We start from the raw sequence: 21,225 nt of genomic DNA on the forward strand, positions 1-21,225 counted from the left end.
CAGGAATTGTCACCCAAACTGATGTAATTTGTGACAGCAGTGGAAAATTCATCCATTTTTAAATGTATTTCACCTAAAGTGGAACCTACACTGTTTTCCGATGTTTTACTTGAGGGACATTTTCATTATTGTGCCTAAGAAAACTTGTATTTACCTGAGTTAATTAATTTTCTTAATTAATTTTCTTTCTATTTCTTAAACAACTGCAAGCCAAGGAAGTAGAATATCACATTTAATCACCAATAAATTATTGTGCTGTATGCTGAAAAAAATACGAACTTGCGCAAAGACTACTATCAAAAATCTTTTTAACAGATCAGTTACAATATTGAACATTTTGTTTGAACAGCCGTTGTTTGGGAAAACATTTAACTCCATTGTTTGCATTAATGCATAGATTGACTTCTTGGCTATAAGCTTTAAGCCTGTCTGTTAATGCCATTCATTAGATTTGCCCTTTGTTATGGCCTGACATAGGATACCTTTAATTCTGACAAGATTGAGCTTTAAGAAGGGAAGGAGGTACTTCAAAATGCTGAAAATGCTGTAAAATGTGTTTACATTTCTACACACTATCTCCTTATCAGATTAATGATATAAAAAAGGGCAAAATTAATTCCTAAATCTCAGTGGGAGATGGCAAACAAAAACAATATTAAACTGTCATAAAACCAATATTAATAATAAATGGGGCTGATTTTAGAAGGATTTCTCTATTCAAGTCATTTGACATAGAGAAAAAAGTGGCATCAACAATTGATGGTGTTAAAGAAATGTCTTTTAAATTCTATCTTCCTTTTTAAAAAGGACAATCTGTTATTTCTTGCCTTGAAACAGAGGAGACCCATCAATACTCATCAACAACTAAATTTCAAATTCAGCACATTATTTTGATGAAGTTGTTTTAGAAAACTGACATGGAAGCAAAATATTTCTTGCAATTTCATCTTCATGAGGCACAGGATATCTTGCTATATGTCCTTTAAAATCATGCAAGCTACAGTAATTCAATAATATTTTCTTCATTTGCTAAATGAGAACTTGAGTGTATTACACATTACTCATGCTAAGAGGTTTTTCTGACATTATACCTACGACAAGAAAGCAATCCCAACATCTGACTATTAAACTAAATAATACATATATAAATTTTTCAAGCAAAAGGATTATTGTAAAGGGACTCATCACACATTGAGGAGCTCTATGAATGCACTCTAGAGTCAGTTTGGTCTACTGGTTAAGGTGCCAGGCTGGAAAGTGGAAGACTATGAGTTCAAGTCCATCCCACTCATAAAATGCAGCTGGGTGACTTTGGACCAGTCATTCCTTGAGCCCAATTCATCTCTCAGGATTGTTGTAGTAGGAAAAATAGGACGAGGAAGATACCACTCACATGCATATAACTTTACTGAAGTCTGGTAATTCCATCAGGAGGGGGAGGGGGAGGATTAATTAATTAATAAACACACCAACCTACTTATGAAACCCTCAGAATTCAAATCAATTACACAGTCAACCAGCAACCAACCCACAAATCCCCCAACAGTCAACTCTTCATTTCCCAGTGACCCTCACCTGATATGACCTCCCCATCATAAGCCCTACTGACCACACAAAGTCCTTATAAGCAGAAGAATGCTGACATCAACATTCCCTAAATTTTGCTGAAGAGTTTGGTAAAGAAATGTTTGGAAACCAACTCACAAACTCAGCTGACTAACCTCCACTCTCATTCTACACCCGAGCTAGATATTTGCTGCTATCGGAGTAAGGTATGTTGAATATGTTCACTGCCTGGAGTTATTTGTAAAAATGATAAAAGCGGGATACAAATAAATAAAAACAACCTAAAGATATGGCCAAATTAATGGATAAATTCATAGGATTAAACAAAACCAATTCCTGATTTAGCACATTTTTCTATTGATAAGACATCAATTTATGTTATGCATGTTGAAATATTAGGTTTCTGTAAATTGTGAAGGTAAATGGTGGTGTTAACAAAAGTCTCACACCACCTTTTCTCAGTACAGTAGAAGCTACATTTTGGATTATAAGCTTTATTTCTTTATGACCTTTCTCACATTCTTCTATGGGTTTGGCGTTATGGGGTTTGCTAGAAAAGATAGAAACTGCTGAAATGTTCAGATCAAGTTTAGAGAAGAAGAACAAGTTGTCTGATTATCCTTGCTAAAAGGTGGGGTGCGAATTTGAAGTTGAATGTATATGTAAAGCAGAACACTAGAAGACATTACCAAAGAAAACAATATAATTATTAAACAGTTCAAAGATGGATATGATGGTCTTATTTTGAATGAGAAAGTGTTTTCCTAAATGTACATTAAGTGAATAGAGTTTTTGATCTTTAATTTTTTTTTTAAATTCTCATATTCAGAAAAACTTCTGTCTGTACCATACAGATCTCCTGATCTCCTCAATGAAATAGCAAAGAGCAGATTACAAAGAAAAAATATTTCCTCCTCCTGTTTAAAAACTGATTATGACCACTTTTTGGGGAGGATCATAGAGATCAAGAATCAATTATGTCAGATGGGAAAAAAATACGTAATCAACATTTAGTCAGAGGAACAAGGAGAATTCTAGTGGACAGCTAGAAGAAAATTGGCTGCATCTTTCTTTTTGTAGACCTTAAAGATCTTTGATTGCACATCTTTACATATCTTTGATCTTTAAGGGATGAATTAGAATTTAAGGGCATTCCAGCAAGATTGTTCACATATTTGGGCAAGCAGGCTCCAAAATCTCATACCTTTATTCAGATTCACCAATACTGCAAGTTTAGGCCAAAACAATGGTGGTGTACATGACGATGGAAGGGATCAGGACTGCATCACAAACATTTTATTTGATTATTTATTTATTAAATACATTTATCTGGCTGTCCAATGCAAAAGTAACTCTAGGGGGCAGAGTGGGGCTTGAATTTTCCTCTATTTCTGGATTTCATGGGGTAGGAAGAGTTTAGAAATATTTTTAGTTTTTATAACAGCTGTTTTAGGTTTTATATCCTAATTTTGTTTGTCCTCTCTTAAAATGATAGAAAACATATCTTGGGATTTTTTTTTTATCCCTAAGGCAAATTTTGGATAATATCTCACCTCCATTATTCATTTCATGGAAATATTAGCTAGTTAAAGCTTACTTGTCAAAATTAAATTAAATGATCTTAAAATGTATTTTGCTACAAAAATTACCTTGCTTTTTCAGGAACACCCATCTGCTGGTGATTATTAATAGACTCCATCAGTTGTATTTGCTGGATATATTCTTTGTCTTCCACCTGCTTCACAAAATTGTGCTGCGGTTGGTCAATCACTCCGGGGTCCTTTTCATAATCTTTGGTTGAACACCTGAATTTGGCTAAAAGAACAATTTCTAGGAAATATCTTGAAGTAGGACAAGATGATATGAGGGCAAGAAGGGGTGCTTGATTCCACGTAGGTATAGGACTAGAATATGGAATTTTTCCCCCATAACTTAGCTTTATTGTCAATCTGACATATTTTACATATACAAGGTTACATTTGAAAAAGCAATGAAAGGATTTGGGAAAGAACCACAATGTGCAGAAGTCCTACTACTGTCTTCTCACTGAATATTTTAATAGAATCATCAGCCTTTCTGAATTCATTTCTGCTTGTTCTCAGAGTAACTTTGAAATCAGGTTGTAAGTACCTTTTGAAGGCTCTGTTATAATTCTGAATGGGTCACTAATGATCAATTGTAAGTCAAGGACTACCTAATTGCTTTAGAAATCAGGCTATATCTCTGCCTACTTACAATGTTGCATGTACTATTATATGGCCAATAAGCATTATTTGCTCCTTCAAATAGACTGAGACCTTACAATGCCTATGTGAGGTTTCCATCAGCAGGAAGATTGGCATTGGAGTTCATTAATTCTTCTGAAAATCTGATGTATAAGAACAGGAGTCCCTTTGGAATCACCTGGGTGATTACTTTGAGAAGGAGGGTTTAAATCTCTCCACATTATTTTCTATCAGGGCAGAAGGCTACTTAAGATTAAAGCCACAGGATCAAGGGAGGTACAGGGTATGGGTACATAATCTAGACATCTTGAAAAAGCTAAGCAGATCTGGAATAGGTCATTTCATCAGACTGAAGGACTGATGGATCCCACTTATATTAGCATGATAAAAGAAAGATTGAATAGAAATATATGAAATAACTATTGTCCTAAAATCATTCTGGTGTATACCCTGTAGGGAAAATCCTTTATTAACAAGGATAATAGGCAGGTGTTATAGCAAGCAAAAATATTACCAAAACATTTTCAATGATTATGTACATATTATGTACATATGTATATATTGCTTTTTAAAAATGATCTATCATTCACTTACTGATAAAATCATTGAATTCAACTGACCATATTGCCTGCTGCCATAATCCTGGAGATGAATTCTTGTAGAAGATGGCACTAAAACGAGTTAACATGTTAACACAATAGGCCTGAAGCTAGCCCCCCCCCCATTAAAATGTGAGTAGTCAAACTGAGTAATGAATTTGCAAGACTAATTACAAATTGATTTCCTCTTATTTATAAGGAGCTCTTGTAGAAAAGTAGAATTCAGCACTCATTGCCTTAAGGTTACAAAGCTAACAATATACTATACCATAAATATGATTGATGACTTATTTATTTGTGTATCATTTAAGCTCCCTGTAATCCTAAAAGCTACCAGATTAATAGTTCTTTGTATTCTATCAGATTGAGAGAAAAAGATATTTACTTATAATCAAGTTGAAGACCATATTCTAAAACAGTATTTTAAACCTCAACATTAAAATGTGTGGACTTCAACTCCCAGAATTTCCTGGCTAGAAATCTGATTGGGGAATTTTGGGAGTTGAAGTCCATATCTCTTAAAATTGCTGAGGTTGAGAAATACTACCCTAATCTATTGACTAATATAGAATTTTTGATAATCTAATAATCTGGATTTTTCCAGTACTAGATGAAATAACAAGAAATATGTTATTAATATATATTTGGGATTCACAGATAAAAGATTAGGCAAGTCTCTACTTCAAAAGATTTATATCCTTTACAATCTCATTTAACAGAATTACAGAATAGGAAGGGAATTTTGTTGGTCTTCTAACCCAACCCCTTGCTCAGGCAGGAAAACCTATACCATTTTAGAAAATAATTGTCCAATCACTTCTTGAAAACTTCCAGTGTTGGAGTATCCACAACTCTGGAGGCAAACTGTTCCACTGATTAATTGTTCCAAATGTCAAGAAATTCCTTCTTAGTTTTAGGTTGATTCTCTACTTGATTAGTGACTGCTTCTTGTCCTACCTTTAGTTGCTTTGGAGAATAAATTGACCCTCTCTTCTTTGTGACAGCCCCTTAGATATTGGAAGACTATTATCATGTCACCCTTTTCCTTTTCATTAATCTAGACATTAATCCAATTTACCATTTACATCCTTACACCATTGTCCCCCAGCTGGTGCCATCCTGAAGGGCCTTTCTGCCATGCCTCCTATCCCCATTGTACCCCTTGAGGTAACATCTGGCCCTACACTCTTAACCTTCGGACAGAACCTCAATGCCTGATTCTGGCATTTGGTCTGGAACCCTGATGAGGATGTCCCATGCTGGAATTGGTTAATGGACTTAGAAGAACATCCCACCCGACTCTGGTGTCTTTTGGTTTTTAATGTATTTAATCTCTGTTTATTTTAATATTTAATGTTTTAATGTCTTAAGATTTTGTACTTGTTTTCAAATAAATAAATGAAAGGTATCTGAAAGCAGATAGATTCTGCCCCCATCTACCTGCAGTGAAGTTGAAAAGGAAGAAAAGAAAAGAAAATGAAGGCCAATACAACTTCAGATGCTTATATCAAAATATAATGGGGAAAGGTTTATTTCCTACAGACACATCTGAAAGTAGCATTCTATAAGTCCTACTTTTTGCTATAGTAATATAAAAGTGATTTATTTAATAACAAGGCAATAGGAACACATCACTGAATTATAACATTCCTCTAACACCGCCAATACATGTATAATTTAGACAAAGTGATTTTAATTTATAAAAACATTTTATAATTTTAATTTGAAAATCAAATTATAAAATGTTAATTATGAAACACTGCATCCCATAATTAGAGTATACCTATTTAAACCTTGAGCTCTTCAGAGAAAAGATACTGTTATTTCCAGATGTCTTGTGTTGTGGAAAAGCACAACCACAGATTATGAAAGCATAGATTCAGTTTTTCCCATCTTAAACTATCAAATGTTGTTTTTGTCGGATAACAAATCCTGTTAACCTTATCATGCCAGCTGATGATGGAGACTGTAATCAGCAAAAGGAAGTCTATCCTTGACTCAGGGCTTTTCATTTATGTCCACTTTAATGCAGGATTCCATGAATTTCCAGTTAGTGAGGTAATGGGCTGTGACATTCTTAAGAACTGTGCATTTGGTTGAGAAAATATTTTCTCTGACTTTTTCTTTCAGTGCTATTACAACTGTCAAAAAACCCAAAACATAGATCAGTTTCATTAAGTCCTTACCTTTGTATTCAGAAACAAATTCTCATGGGATGCAAATTAGCCAAAGGTGGGTTTCCATCACCTATACAGTTTTAATCCCCAGAGCCCATTCTTCAGATCAAGCATCATAAGCAGTATCTTGCTATTGCTTGCACGCAAGCACCTGTTGAGATAAAGTAGATGAATAAACAAATAAGAACTGGTTAGAAGTCCCTTGGGAAAGGTCTAAAAATACTCAAGTCCTCATTCACTTTGCATTTATTTGCTTCAACTTTCTTTGCATTCCTCAAACTAATCTTAAAGTATCCAATGCCTTGAGATATTTTAGATATTTCAGTCCTAAATTCCCAATAATTTGGTGGCTATTCTGGTGGAAACCATGTGAGATAAATTTCAAGAAATCTTGAATTTATCAGATTGGGAAAGACTAAATGGTTAAAAAATCTATCCATCAGTTTTTGCATATTCTCAAATGGTATAAATCTCAACAAAAAACTCAGTCAAAATATATGATAGCTACAATGTGCAATAATGTGCAATAAAATGTGTGCATAAAATACATATTATAGGTTAAAACATTTCAAAAATAATCTTTAAAGTAGATATTTTGTGACAAGATATGTTTGTATGTAAAATGCAAATATTTATGTTTACATGCGCAAGACTGATCCAGAAATATAACATATATATGAATAAACACAAATGAAACTGATACTGATTCAGAAAGAGATCTGACAATCCATTCTATCTTCAATCATGCTGTTTGTTTTTTAAAAATTTAAAACTTTTACAGACATCTATAAAGATTTTTATGCCACTACCTAAAAGATAGAAACAATTCTGAAATGCTAAGTATTGAAAACATTTAATTTTCCTTAGTGCCTGAGAATAACATTTGATAATTTTGCTGAAAATGGCTGCTATGAAACCACAGAATCACTTATCATAGGTCTATATTGCATTGATATCAGATGGCAGAGGGAAAACTTCTTCTTTTTTCCATGTATTGCAAAAGAGCATCTAAACACCACTTAAATCCTTTTCTTCAAGACCAGGTGCATACATTTCAAGATTCAATGTAGGCTTTGATATCAAGTCTATTCACACACCAGCTATGGGCAATAATTGAAAAAGCTCTAGTAAGGCACTTCACATATGAATAAGTACTTAAAGAGACTCTTTATCACATTATAAAAAGGGACTCAGCCAGTTATATAGCTGAAAATAAGATAAATCGGTAAGTGAGTTGATGAACTGTTGAATTGTCAATTCCTCATCTTAAACTGTAGCAGTACATCTTGGGACCCACAGAAGGGCCTAAGAAAATATTCTTTCTTGCTAACATTGACGCATATTGTAGATCTGGGCAGGTGATGATACACAAAGCATTTCTAGAGCATCACATTTTTGTAGATGGTTTGTAGCCATCCATCCCATAATGATAGCTATTAATTGAATCCCACAAAAGATGTTGAGACTCTAGAAAGAGTGCAGAGAAGAGGAACCAAGATGATTAGGGGACTGAAGGCTAAAACATATGATGAACGGTTACAGGAACTGGGCATGGCTAGTCTAGTGAAGAGAAGGACCAGGGAAGACATGATAGCAGTGTTCCAATATTTGAGGGGCTGCCACAGAGAGGAGGAGATCAAGCTATTTTCAAAAGCACCTAAAGGCCAGCCAAAGAATAATGAATGGAAACTGAGCAAGGAGAGAGTCAACCTGGAAATAAGGAGAAATTTTCTGACAGTGAGAGCAATCAATCAATTGATCAGCTTGCCTTCAGAAGTTGTGGGTGCTTCATCACTGGAAGCTTTCAAGAAGAGACTAGACTGCCATCTGTCAGAAACAGTGTAGGGTCTGCTTGGGTAGTGGGTTAGACTAGATGACCTAAAAGGTCTCTTCCAACTCTATTAAACTGTATCTGTAAAGCATTTCTTCTAATAGCATCAATAGAAGAGAATAACTAGCTCATGTGGAGCGCTTAATGCTCTCTGGTCTTGGCTGTTTGTTTGCGGATGTTAGTTATGTAGTTGAATAATGAAACATCTGCAAGCAAACAATCAAGATTAGACAGCACCAAGGACTCTCCAAATTGTAGTAGCATTTGCAGTTTTCTGCCAGATATCTCACACTGTATGATGGCAAACTTTTCTTACCATTTTGCATTTTTTCCTCTGCCAGTGACTCGAAAGGGGTTAATATTTAGTTGTAAATTAGGTTTTTAGAAGCAATCCAACTGCAAGGTTTTCAGATGGATGATTACAGTTATTATCACATCCTTTTCTTAGCAGCAAGAAATCTCAGCAAGGATCTGAAAGAATCAAACTAGCTTTTTATATGAATCATAGTATATATATATATTTATTTTCTGTAAGGAACTCAGCAGAGTTTTTTTTTTATTAAAAGACACAATAGCAGTGTCAGGAGGAGGGGAAATCTCACCTTCAACTATTAAATGTTCATTTCATGGCAATTTTGAAAAATATTAGAAATCAATTCCTTTTAAAAAAAAGTACTACTGACAGTTTTTAAAGAAAAGCATATGACACTCACCAAGACTCCTCTTAACGGGTAACTGCTGTTATAACAATTACAACCCAAATTCTACTAGGATGACAGATTGAAAATTAGGATGTAACAGAAAGTTTATTTATATAAAATGCACAGCCTGGAACTTTCAACTGTATTAATCGTTTTCAAGGAATACTTATCACACTGATATATTTGCAGAGTACATTCTTCTCTATCTACAAAGATGCAGAAAACTCTGAGACATGCTACAGACTGTGCACCCAGGTGACACTGGCTAATATTTTACCAATTTCAATTTTTAACTTTGCTCTTCCACTAATAAAATAATATTTTAAAAATGACAAAAATATTGCAAGAAAACTAAGCAAAAAGACATCTTACATGTTTACAATACACAGATTTGTAAATACATTCTGCAAATATACTTTAACCAATGCCTTCTGGCAACTGACAAAATATGAAGGCCAGTTTATTTTCAGAGAATCTGCCTTACCAATTTATTAATATGGAATCACAATAAGTTTTGACAGCCAAATAGATTAGAAATCAAGTCTGTGAGTTCTAGTTCTGCTTTAGACACAAAGCCAGCTGGGTGACCAGTCACTCTCTCTTAGCCCAAGGAAGGAGGCAATGGCAAACCACCTCAAAAAAAAATACCTTGCCAAGAAAAACGGAGGGACTAGACCAGGTAGCCTAGTAAAAAAGTGACTTGAAGCCATCCTCTTCCCAAAACAAAATCTCCAATAAGTTTTATACGATTTACAAGGTTTACTTGGAACCCAAGTATGAAAAACATATTTACTAAATTCTCATTCATCAAAAAGATGTGGTGTGTGTGAAAATTGGATTATTTTTTTCATTTTTTGTGGTCTATTTCTGTCAGAAATGGGTGGTCAAGTGATCATAAGGTAATTTGCCTGTTATTATCTAGATCCGGGGACCCCAAACTTGACAACTTTAAGACTTGTGGACTTCAACTGCCAGCTGGAGAATTCTGGGAGTTGAAGTCCACAAGTCTTAAAGTTGCCAAGTCTGGGGACCCCGGATCTAGGCTGACAGCTGCAAAATCCTTATTTATTACACTGTTTTTATATCCAGACTCCACAAATATCCTGAGCACTTTAAATATATTATTTAGTGATAAAAGCCATAATGCTGAAAACCCACCTCCCCGATTCAACAGTTGAACTATAACACAACCCATGTCTTAATAACTATAACAAAGTCATTAATGCAGGCTCTGCAGAGAAGCACCCAGTCTTATGTGCTAGAGAGAAACTTCAATCACACAACAAGATGCAGATTTGGGCCATCCTATCAAAGAAAAGGGCAAGGGCTGAAATTCTGTATTATGTTCCACTGTCAGATTTGATTATCATAAATTGCTTTACAGGGAAAACAGCAAGCGTAAAACCAACGCTGATTTGCAGAAGAGGCTCAGTCTGAAATCACATCCTGCTCCTTTAATAAAAAATACCTGAAATAATGGAAATATATAAAAAATTGTTTATGTTCAGAACTATGTATGTTTTATATTTTAATTGCAGGATATGGATTTCCTTAAGGCTGTTTTTCAAAGTTATGATTATTAACCTTTTCCTTGAGGTAGCAGGCTGGCTTTTGAAATCTGCACCATTAGCTGAATGAAATCTCCTAAGGCACTTGCTTTTTACCAAAGGATCACGATGTCATGTCATACTTGGCAATGTTCTCTTTCTGCACCTCATTAGTCAGTCAAGCATGAAGCCAGAGTTGCAAATGTTCTAACAGCTTTTCTTGGGGTGGGAGAGCAGAAGAGGTTGGTATATAATTTTGAAATTATTTTTCCTACCAAGGAAGTACAAGAAGCCCTTGCTTATGACCACAAATGGGGCCATAAATTCCTAGATATCTTGGTCATTAAGTGAGACATCAAGCAAGCATGATAGACTTACAACCTCACTTCCACCATGGTTGTGAAGTGAGACACCACATGATTGTGGTTTATAATTCTACAGCCAGTGTATCCATTGACTCTGCTTGCTGAAAGCCAGTTGTGAAGTGTGCAAATGGTAATAATATGATCGTGAGACAATGGTAGACATCATAAGTTGAAGGTTCAGTTGTGAAATTTCCTCTTTAGCGCTGTCAAAAGTTCGAATGGTTTCTAAACAGAGTAGCCACTAACTGAGGACTACATGTATATATTAACTATCTGTAAGGCATTAACCCTTTGGTTCCTTCTGATGAGCAGATCTAGAGTTTCCGGATTATCCTCAGCTGATATCAAAGGGGCACAATGGCTCAGCGATCAATGATGTTGAGCTTGTCAGCTGAAAAGCTGAAAGGCTGGATTTGGGACTCGAACTCCGCACAATGGGATGACCTCTTGTTACCTGCTCCACTTGCTGCCCACCTAGGGGTTTGAAGGCATGAAAATACGCCTGGATAAATAGGTATCATTTCAGCCTTGGTGGCGCAGCCATCTGCCTGCAATTTGGCAGATTGAATCTCATCAGGCTCAAAGTTGATTCAGCTTTCCATCCTTCCAAGGTGGTAAAATGAGGACCCAAATTGTTGGGGGCAATAGGCTGACTCTGTAAACTGCTTAGAGAGGGCTACAAAGCACTATAAAACGGTATATAAGTCTAAGTGCTATTGCTATTCTATGTGCCGCAGCAGATAGTTATGCCGGTCATATGACCACGGAAATGTCTTCGGGCAACATTGGTTCCCTTGTCTAAGAAACTGAGATAAGCACCTCCCCCTAGAGTTGCGTATGGCTGGACAGGGGGAACCTTAATCTCTTTTTTACAGCTATTATCATTAAAAGCAATACTGACTGGTAACTAAACAAAGTATAGGCTAACACATCTGAAGGGCATTTAATTTGGAAAAACCTTGTCCAGTGATAAAAAGGACTTAATTAAATTTTACAAAGATAAAACATTTTTAGTACATTACATGAATAGAACCAAATCCAAACATTTGTGTAAGTGGGCTAAACTACTTTTACATGAAGCTTCAAAGAAACAATTTGCAAAGAAAATCATTTACTAACACATGTTAACATAATCAGACTATTAATTTATAAGCAACTATTAATTCATTTTCTGACTCAATCTGAATATTGAACTGTGTGATGTAGAGAAACATTTCTTCATTTTAAGTTATTTCAGATGAAATCTTTTACAGAATGATCTCATAAAATTGTGAAGCAATATTCTGAATTCTATTGCTGCTTCCAGATAGAGAATATTTTGAAAACATCTTGTTCAAAACATCTTCTATTGTAGAAATATCCGATATAATAAATGGACTATCATTTAATAAGAGTGCTAAACACCATACCAGACAGAAGCTATTTTTCCCATATTTTGCAGGATATAATAATATAACTTGCTTAAGAGCTTGAAGTGTAAAGTAAGATTGAAGGAGCCATGTTTAATTTGTCATTACTTTGCTGATCTATGAAGAAATATCTGCCGTTATGAAAATGCCATGATTATCCCTAAGTGTTGTATCTTATGATTCTTAATGAATATATTTGTTTTCCTTTATGTACACTGAGAGCATACGCACCAAAGACAAATTCCTTTTGTGTCCAATCATGCTTGGCCAGTAAAGAATTCTATTCTATTCTAAATAATTTTATATAAGGGAAAAGATACATATTATAGAGGATTCAGCAATATAGAACATGAGGTAACAGTATAAGAGAAGAGATAAAGGAAATCAAAAAAATTGAATCTCTTCTTTCTTCCTAGTGTGTTTTGTTTTAACATGTCAATCTTTTTAATTTCGCAAACTGATTGGGATGAAGCAGTTTTATCTTCCATTTTGCTTGTTTTTCATAAATGTGGCAGTCACCTAAATCTCATGCAAAAGTTTGCATATATTACATCTAATTTGGCTTTAGGTTCCACAAGTTCCTTAAATAAATTATTTCAGTTCAGTAAATTCAGTATGCTTCAATACTTGTGTCATGCCAATGTCAAAATTTCTAGATAAAAAACCAATTATCTTGCCTTTCTTTTTCAGAAATGACTCACTGCTGAGTTTAAGCCTCTGGTTTAGTCATGCTGCTTGACACTACAATAAAACTGTCCGTTTTTGTTTGGGTAGCTAATTTTTTAGCTTAAGGGTGTACATAAAGTAGACCAGGATGTACAGGAATGTCTGTAAAATTTCCAATAGCTCACAAATGCTTTTTTGCCATCAATAATTATGTAATAAAATAATTGAGAAGATAACAAAATATCAAGACTTGCAAATAGAAATCGAATGACTGAGGCAAAAGAAAGCAAAGGTTGTACCAATAGTAAGAAGTGTCTGGTGCAATCCCCACTTGTGCCCCTAAAGAAGCACCACTTGAACATTGTTGGCATAGACAAATTCATCATTAGTCAATTGCTAAAAGCAGTTTACATTCTGCAACAATAGCTGTAACATCAACAATAATTCATATTTGCCAATCCCAGGTCCTTGATAGCACTTGATAGATGGACAAAAATGCCAAATTCAGACTGAATATCTGGCTGACTGTACATTGAACCATAACAACAACAATAATAACAACAATAACAACAATAATGATAACAACAACAATAACAACAATGATAACAACAACAACAATAACAACAACAACAATAACAATATACTGTTAGGCAGCTGAAATGAAGAAGGAATAAGGAATCTGGGCTGGTTTTTGTAAATGTGTGAAAGGACTACAAATTCCATTCAGATACCGAAAATTAAGTCCTAGATTGAAATGCATTTCAAAATGCCTTGTTCTCATTTGATGCTCTTCTACTTTGCGGAGGATTCACTTATGAGTTCCTAGAATTTTAGGGTGGACAAAGCAAAGTAAATGTTCGCAAAACAAACATTTCATATGCTTGGACTTTGGCTTGCAACAGCTCACTGTCTAACTTTGATAATTTGTCTAACTTTAATGCTTGTAGGTAATTCTTAGTCTTATCTTGCACCGTTAATGTCAATTTTTCATTAACTAATTAAATCATTGACTTGATTTACAACTAGGAACCACCACACTTCTTCAAACGCTTAGGTGCTTTCTTCCTTCTCTGGCTATAAAAACCAAAGTAATCTTAAGATCAGTAAAATTAGATACTGGGCAAATCTGGAATGACAAATTAAGTTACTTCTACTTTAGTACATATATAAGCAAGTAAGAGACAGTGCATGATCATGCAAAGGAAGAACAACCATAGATCAAGGGCGTCAAACTCAAGGCCTGTGGGCCAGATCTGGCCCGCAGGGTACTTAGATCTGAAAACACCCTGGCCACCCTGGAAAGAGCAAAGGGCCAGTTCGTGGTCAGCCCAGGCTGACCGGGTGCTGATCTACAACTAGGTGGCAGCTGGCAGCATGCTGGAGGAGGCCACGGCAGCTGAAAACTTTGTTTGGCACCCCTGAACTAGATTAAATAGAGACTGAACATGAGCTTTTACAAGTAATCCTTGACTTACACCCATAACTGAGCCCAGTATTATGATCATAAATTGGGTTAGTTGTTAAGCGGGTCACCTTATGCTGCACCTGACTCTGCCTTTTGTGCAGTGGCCATAAAGTGAAACCAGTTTCTGCAATGGGAATTTTTTTGCCAGCAACCTGAAGTAAACACTGGTTTTGGGCAAAAAAAAAAGCATGATAAATCACGATCATGTGATTAGCAATGAGTTATTTGTTTCTCATACATTATTTTGTAGCTTATGAAGCATATTATGAGATAGAAAACCCAAAGACCCGAAGCACATTATGAGATAGAAAATAAAATTAAATGGATCAAGTTGAATTAATTATTTAATTAAAATGCTCAAATTATTTATGACTATTGTTTTCTATATGCTACATCCTATGCATTAAACATTGACACAATTCAAATAATCATAATAAACCCTTCATAACTCAAACTGGGTGAATAAAAATGAAGTTAAGGGAGTGACTAAGTAAGTATAGAATTCGAAACTATGGAAAACTGTGAGGAGACAATAATACATAAATACTGTAAGACTCTAACATAAAAGATCAGAAAAGGTTCAAAAAATGTATATCTAATTTTGAACATACAGATTTAAGTATACATAGCAAGAATATTTGTAAATATCAGGAAACTGCTCTATTTGGTTTAGATAATCAAAAGTCATCAGATGTGGATCAGAATGAATGAGAACCTTATTAAAAAAATTTTTTTTTAAATTAGTGTGCCTCTCTGCCTATCAATGAAAATTGTGGTTATGGGAAAATTGAATAAAATGTAAAAAATATTATCCCTAAAGAGGAATCCTGAGAAATTTCAAGCACATGTATTATGCTGGTTCTGTGTATGGGCAGATTTTTAAAATTGAGTTACACTAAAGCTCCTATTTGAGGAATGTAAACCAACAATTATTACAGAGGTGCCTCTAAATCTACAAAAGGATATGTGCAGTGATGTACAGATTTGTATTTACATGTTTTATAGTCGATGTATATGATTAAAATGGAATCAACTTTGCTCCCTTATATTTTGTGATTCAGTTGCCTGAATATTTGTAGAACTATTATTTTATTTAAAAATATTGCAACAAATCAGAATAACGGTTCCATAAAGTTAATAATAAATGAAAATACAGGTAATTATCAACTTACAACCATAATTGACATTATTTGTGGTGGTCAATTAGTGAAGGCCACAGTCATTAAGTGAACCCCTTGTTCACTATGGGCCAGTTTTGCTGAAAATTGGCAAAATATCATAAATCATAGTCACATGACAGAAGGATGCTGCAAATGATCAAAAATGTAGGTTGGTTCCTGAGCACACGACATGTAGTCATGTGACTGGGAGAGATGACCATTGTAACTTTGGAATCAGGTTGTATCTTTTCAGTAGTCCATTGTAACTCTGAACAATCATGAAGCAACTGCTATTAAGTTGAAGACTTCCTGTAACTCTACCAACAGCATTTAATTATGGTAACCTCTATTTGTGATATTTTATTTGGTGCAGTGAACCAGTCATGTTTATAATGTATTATAGCAATGTGATCTACAGCAGTTGTCTTTAAAGAACAGCTGGAACTGCAACTGATACAAAATGCACCATCCCATTTTCCAGCAAGTGAGAGCCAGCAGAATCATACAATACAATGTCTGTGCTGGTTTATGAGTACAATTTAAAGCGCAATATCGTCATAGCTTGGCGTCCTGCTAATTTCAGAATTGTCTGTTTCAGTTGAAATGGATAGTGTATGGACTGACATTAGAATGAAAAGTGCCTTCCCATCTCCATGTGAGATTTAGGGAGAAGAGATTAGGAAACTTTATTTTTCAATATTTTGAATAAATTGCATGACCACAAGACCCACATGTGCAAAAGTCAAGCTAGCTACCATTATTTTCTTCTGCCTATAGTACAGAATCTGTCTGGAAACCTATATTTGGAAATGATTAGAAAAGGCTCCAAGGAACATAGGGGGATCAGTCCTAGCCTTTTAGTGGTTGCACACTGACTCCAGGCTAACTGTGTGCTTGATCCCTCCTCCCCACCTGACTGGGTGCTATCCAACAATAAATTTCCCTAAGGAATAGTTTTTCCATGGAGACCCAAATGGTGTCTCATCAGTGGCTTCAGAAGATGATAACAATGGAATTATTCTGACAAGGGGATGATCTTTTAAGGGAGAGATTGTATCCCACTTTAAGGGAGAGACTGTATTGTAGTTGTCAATTAAAATGCATCAAATTCTATAATTTTTTAAATGTTACATAATAAAATATCACTACCTTTCTTTCCTAAACTAAATTATTCCTAATAAATGAGAGCATTAATCATTTAGAAAAACAAAAAAGAAATGTCGAGCACAAAACTCATAGTTTAATTCAAGCAGGGTTTCAAAAGTTCAGTTGTAAAATCCTGATACCCACTATTAGTCAGTTTAATCAATCCTAGAATCACTGGATTAGACAATAATGCCCTTGCTTTGTTTCAAAGTGTAACTTCTATTCTCAAGCAAACAGTATATTTACTGTAATTTCTGTCAGCTTGAGGGATGCTTTGGGCTTGTGTGGCTGGTTATAGGCCTGAGGGATAAAAGTAAAATGAGTGCTATACTTTTCTGTATGGATTAAGAGATCTGTTTTGCTTCCCAACCTACCAAAATGCCATGTATGAATTCAGAAAGGAAATTGGGTGAGAAGAGAGAAAAAGGATGTGGCAGGCTTTATATTTTTTTAACCATGCCTGACTTAACCTGTTAGGTAAACAGAGAAAGCTAGTTTATTCAATAAAGTATGAATAAGCAAAATGCTACCTAGAATGATGTAACCAGTAACTTTTGACACAACAGATAATCTTAGGTTATGACAGGTATTGGGACTATTGCCATTGTTAAGTGATACAATCATAAACTGTGACCTCTAGCATTGATGATATTATGCAATTTCAGTAATGAAATGTTTGCAGGAAAACAGCCAAGCTCAGAGAGCATCAAGAATCCCTTGTTTCAACCTTGGGCTACAAATATCTCCTTTATTGAAACTATGACATCACATAACTGCACTACTTAGCAATCGTAGTTCTGGCAGTCCCAGTTCAGGTTGTTAAATAAGCACTACATGGATTGTTAAGTGAAACTTCATGTGACCATGACTTCCATTTTTCTGCCAGCTTCCCCACTGATTTTGCTTGTGGGAAAATATTGTGGGAAATTTGCTTGTCAGGAAATATTGGAAATCACAAACACAACTGCATGGCTGCTGTGACAGCTGGAACTCCAAGCTGTAAGTACCCCCTCATTAAGTGCCATTGCAAATTTGAAGGCTTCCTGAACAAGTGGTCAAAACCTTAGCTATGGTTTTCATAATAATAATAATTTAAATGCTGGCTGACTACCAGTGACTTTCGGCAGGTAACATTAACATGTCTGAAAACAAAGAACAATACAAAAATCATAGAAACAACACAAGATATATGTCAGACAAAAGATTTGGAAAGAGGATGCATTTTCTCCTTCTGCAGAAATTGTTTCAATTTATCATCAGGTAAAGAAGCGGTAGTCATATCCACTGCTGTTTAGAAAAACATCTGTGCGTAACCAGCAAGAGAAGAAAGGTCTAGCATGTTATGAATGCACCTTTAAAAACCCGAGTGGAGATAGCTAAAAATCTGAGAACACGGTTTTGCCAAATGCGGATGCCATTAATTATTATGATTTTGATGATCACAAAGGTACAAGTATGACTGGGAAAAGAATGTGATATCCTAGAAAAGAAAATATACCATGTATGGAATCTATACATACACTATATACTTTCTTTTCTAGGCTATCATATCCCAGTCATACTAGAATCTTTGTGAGTCTTTACATATATGGACTCTTCTACAAACATATGCAGAAAAATCCTATATTGCAAAACAGGTTCATTCAACAGATCAGAAAAACATTGTATTCAGCAGACCAGAAGTATTTTCTATCACCAGAAGAAAATGAGAAATTTGAATATATTAAAACAAGTATTATTTTGTTTGGGACAATATTTTAAATAATCTCATTAAAATTACTAATATGCAATCCACCACTCCCTCAATTTGTAGGTAGCATGATAGACAAATTGTTAAAATACATTAATTTAAGTCCCTAAATTTACTGCTGTTCACACTGTAATTTTTTAAAAAGAAAATAATGACACTTCTAGGTATAAAGAACCACAACTTACCAAAATCCAGTACTTAACTCCTTCAGTGGTTAGGATAATATTATTTGCTTTAATATCACCGTGAATAATCTTGTTTTCAGGCAAATGCTGGTATCCCTGAAAAAAAGAGTTTCTCTTAACTAATTAACTTGTTATCTACAACAGATAGCATGGACAAAATATTAGTAAGCTTATTTACTCCTAAATTTATTTTGGAGAGGATATTTCCAATTAGTTCAGCTTTCTATTCTTCTTAGAATACGGAATATCTGATCTTCCAACTGTAGCTGATATACATCCCTTATTATCAGCTTCAATAATTTCTTGAAAGTACATGTTTCCCACATACACCACGCCTTAGTATTTATTACTATCATGTAAAGAATAGTTATACATTCAACATTTAAATATCATTAATATATTAAAAATTATAACTAAGTTCCCCAAACAAAAGAACCTCCAATCTTACAGTGACTCTACAATCTATTATAGGTAGTTTTAAGAGAAGAATGAAGAAGCTATCTATAAAGGTTCCAGTCTCAGCTTCTGTAAAAATAATAGGTACAAGCAAACCTTGGATTAGAATGGACAGCTGTTTTAGTATGGAGTGTGATTTACTTACAAAGCCCATGGGCACTGCAATTACTGATGTAACAAATATTATTGAGTTGGCTTTGTTGCGAGAAATTTTACTTACGTGAAAAAAGGATTGATAAAATCATGGGGACATACATCTCTGTATATAAAATTGCATAATTTCTCACCTAAATAAAAGAAAAAAGAAAAAGCGCTCTATCCAGTTAGAGATATATGTAACCTTGGTAAATATGCTTAATACCCATAAACCAGTAACAGCAGTTTGTCAGGGAAAGGAGAAATTAAGTCACCTGGTTGTTTTTCTAGTACACACCAGGACAACAGATATGCAGTTCTGGGTATAGGTTGGAAACACCTTACATGCTATTTCCAGCCCAAAGACAGCTTCCATTCACATATAATTCACAGCAACTACATTAAGAGGAAAAAGTAAACAATACTTACAATTTAATACCTAGTTTAAGAAACTTCGATCGTGTTAAATGAATACATGCCAGTAGATGTACTATTTCAACAAGTTTTTCTACTTGTCATTAGAGCATTATGTACAAAATAAACAATGGTATATTCATTCATTTTTCCCCTCCTCAAAAACACTTTCAAAAAGTCAGTCCCAGACCTGTGTGACTATAGTAAAAAAAAATTGGGAAAAATATTTCTCAATCCCTCAACTATTTTCAAATGCTCAGCAGTAATGATCAGACATATCACTACGTATAAAGAATAAATATTCAATAAGTATTTACATCAATAAGACAGCTGAAAAAGCCACTTAAAATTACTCAGCTCTCTTAAGAGGAGACAATGTTTAGCACAATAGGACATAACCCCAGACTTAAATTTAGTCCTCATAGACAGCAAGGATGTGTAGACAGTAGAGAGGATGGCAGAAAAGATTATGGCACTTCCTTCTATTCAGGACATGGCACATAAACACTGTTTGTCTGCAGAATTGTAAGAGATGCCACATATCCTCTCCATGAGGATGAGGAAGAAACGTTGTGGTATCTGAAACAGAACAACTAGATACTAATAGCTTTGTTCTCTTATAGCAACCTTGTTAAAGTCTCAAGAGTCTTTTTTCCACTATGTATTCAAAATGCACTGTGACTAATACAGTGTGTGTGTGTGTGTGTGTGTGTGTGTGTGTGTGTGTAATCATAACTGAGCTCAGAATTTTTGTGGTTAAGTCACATGCATGTCTCTTGACTTCACTATACAATTGCTTTTACAATAGTCATAAAGCAAATCATCACAAGTTAATCATATTAGCTGTTAAGTGAAGCCATTTTCCAAAAGAGGTATTTAAATGGTGGAAACTAGCAAAAAAAAAGCATAAATTAGAATCAAAGATGAAAAGATGTGCTGCACCCAATTGTAAATATGAGCCAGTGCCAAGTGCCCGAAATGCAACCATGTGACAGAGGAGGAGAGCCCTGTAGTTATAACTTCAAGGAAAGCTCATAAGTACATTTTTTTTCTCTTCTGTTGTAACTTTGAATAGTAGTCAAGTGACCAGTCATTAAATAAAGAATACCTGTAATCACAAGGCAAATTGTTTGGCTATAGGGAATATTTTCCATGGACCAGAGACAGTATTTTAAACTGGGACATTAAGAAATCCCAAGAAATGTGCTTGAAATGTTTCTTTCTGTTAAGGCAAAAAGCTGGTGTAAAATGTCTTTTCACAGTGACTACAGAGGTTATTTTGAAGGCTAAGATTAAATTTCTTTACCTTCATTTATTTACAAAAATGTCTTTGACTATAGATAAGGCCCTAGACAAGACTTAGGGATATTTTGGGGGCATAACAATGTCTTTGGAGGGGGGAATGTGGCAGTGACTTAGAGACAGTAT

The 21,225-nt window shown here is 34.8% G+C and overlaps 1 protein-coding gene across 3 annotated transcripts in view; it reads right to left on the minus strand.

The window, feature by feature from the left end:
• The window catches only part of MYO3A (myosin IIIA), a 102,850-nt gene extending 82,525 nt beyond the window's left edge, over window positions 1–20,325 (minus strand). Inside the window, exons 1-4 of one of the 3 annotated variants that reach the window (XM_087918527.1) lie at window positions 19,813–20,325; window positions 18,793–18,888; window positions 6,577–6,718; window positions 3,216–3,381 (exon numbers count right to left, since the gene is read on the minus strand). In XM_087918527.1, the coding sequence (XP_087774653.1) occupies window positions 3,216–3,265 (50 nt within the window). In that variant the 5' untranslated portion in view covers window positions 3,266–3,381; window positions 6,577–6,718; window positions 18,793–18,888; window positions 19,813–20,325. Of the gene's footprint in view, window positions 1–3,215; window positions 3,382–6,576; window positions 6,719–18,792; window positions 18,889–19,240; window positions 19,327–19,812 lie in introns of those variants that run through there. The other 2 variants (XM_087918526.1, XM_087918528.1) reach the window with 2 other exon arrangements.
• Window positions 20,326–21,225: the final 900 nt, after the last annotated feature.

Source organism: Pseudonaja textilis, chromosome Z (assembly GCF_049901715.1).
Source record: "Pseudonaja textilis isolate UNSWEBS1 chromosome Z, rPseTex1.2, whole genome shotgun sequence".
Lineage (NCBI taxonomy): Eukaryota > Metazoa > Chordata > Lepidosauria > Squamata > Elapidae > Pseudonaja > Pseudonaja textilis.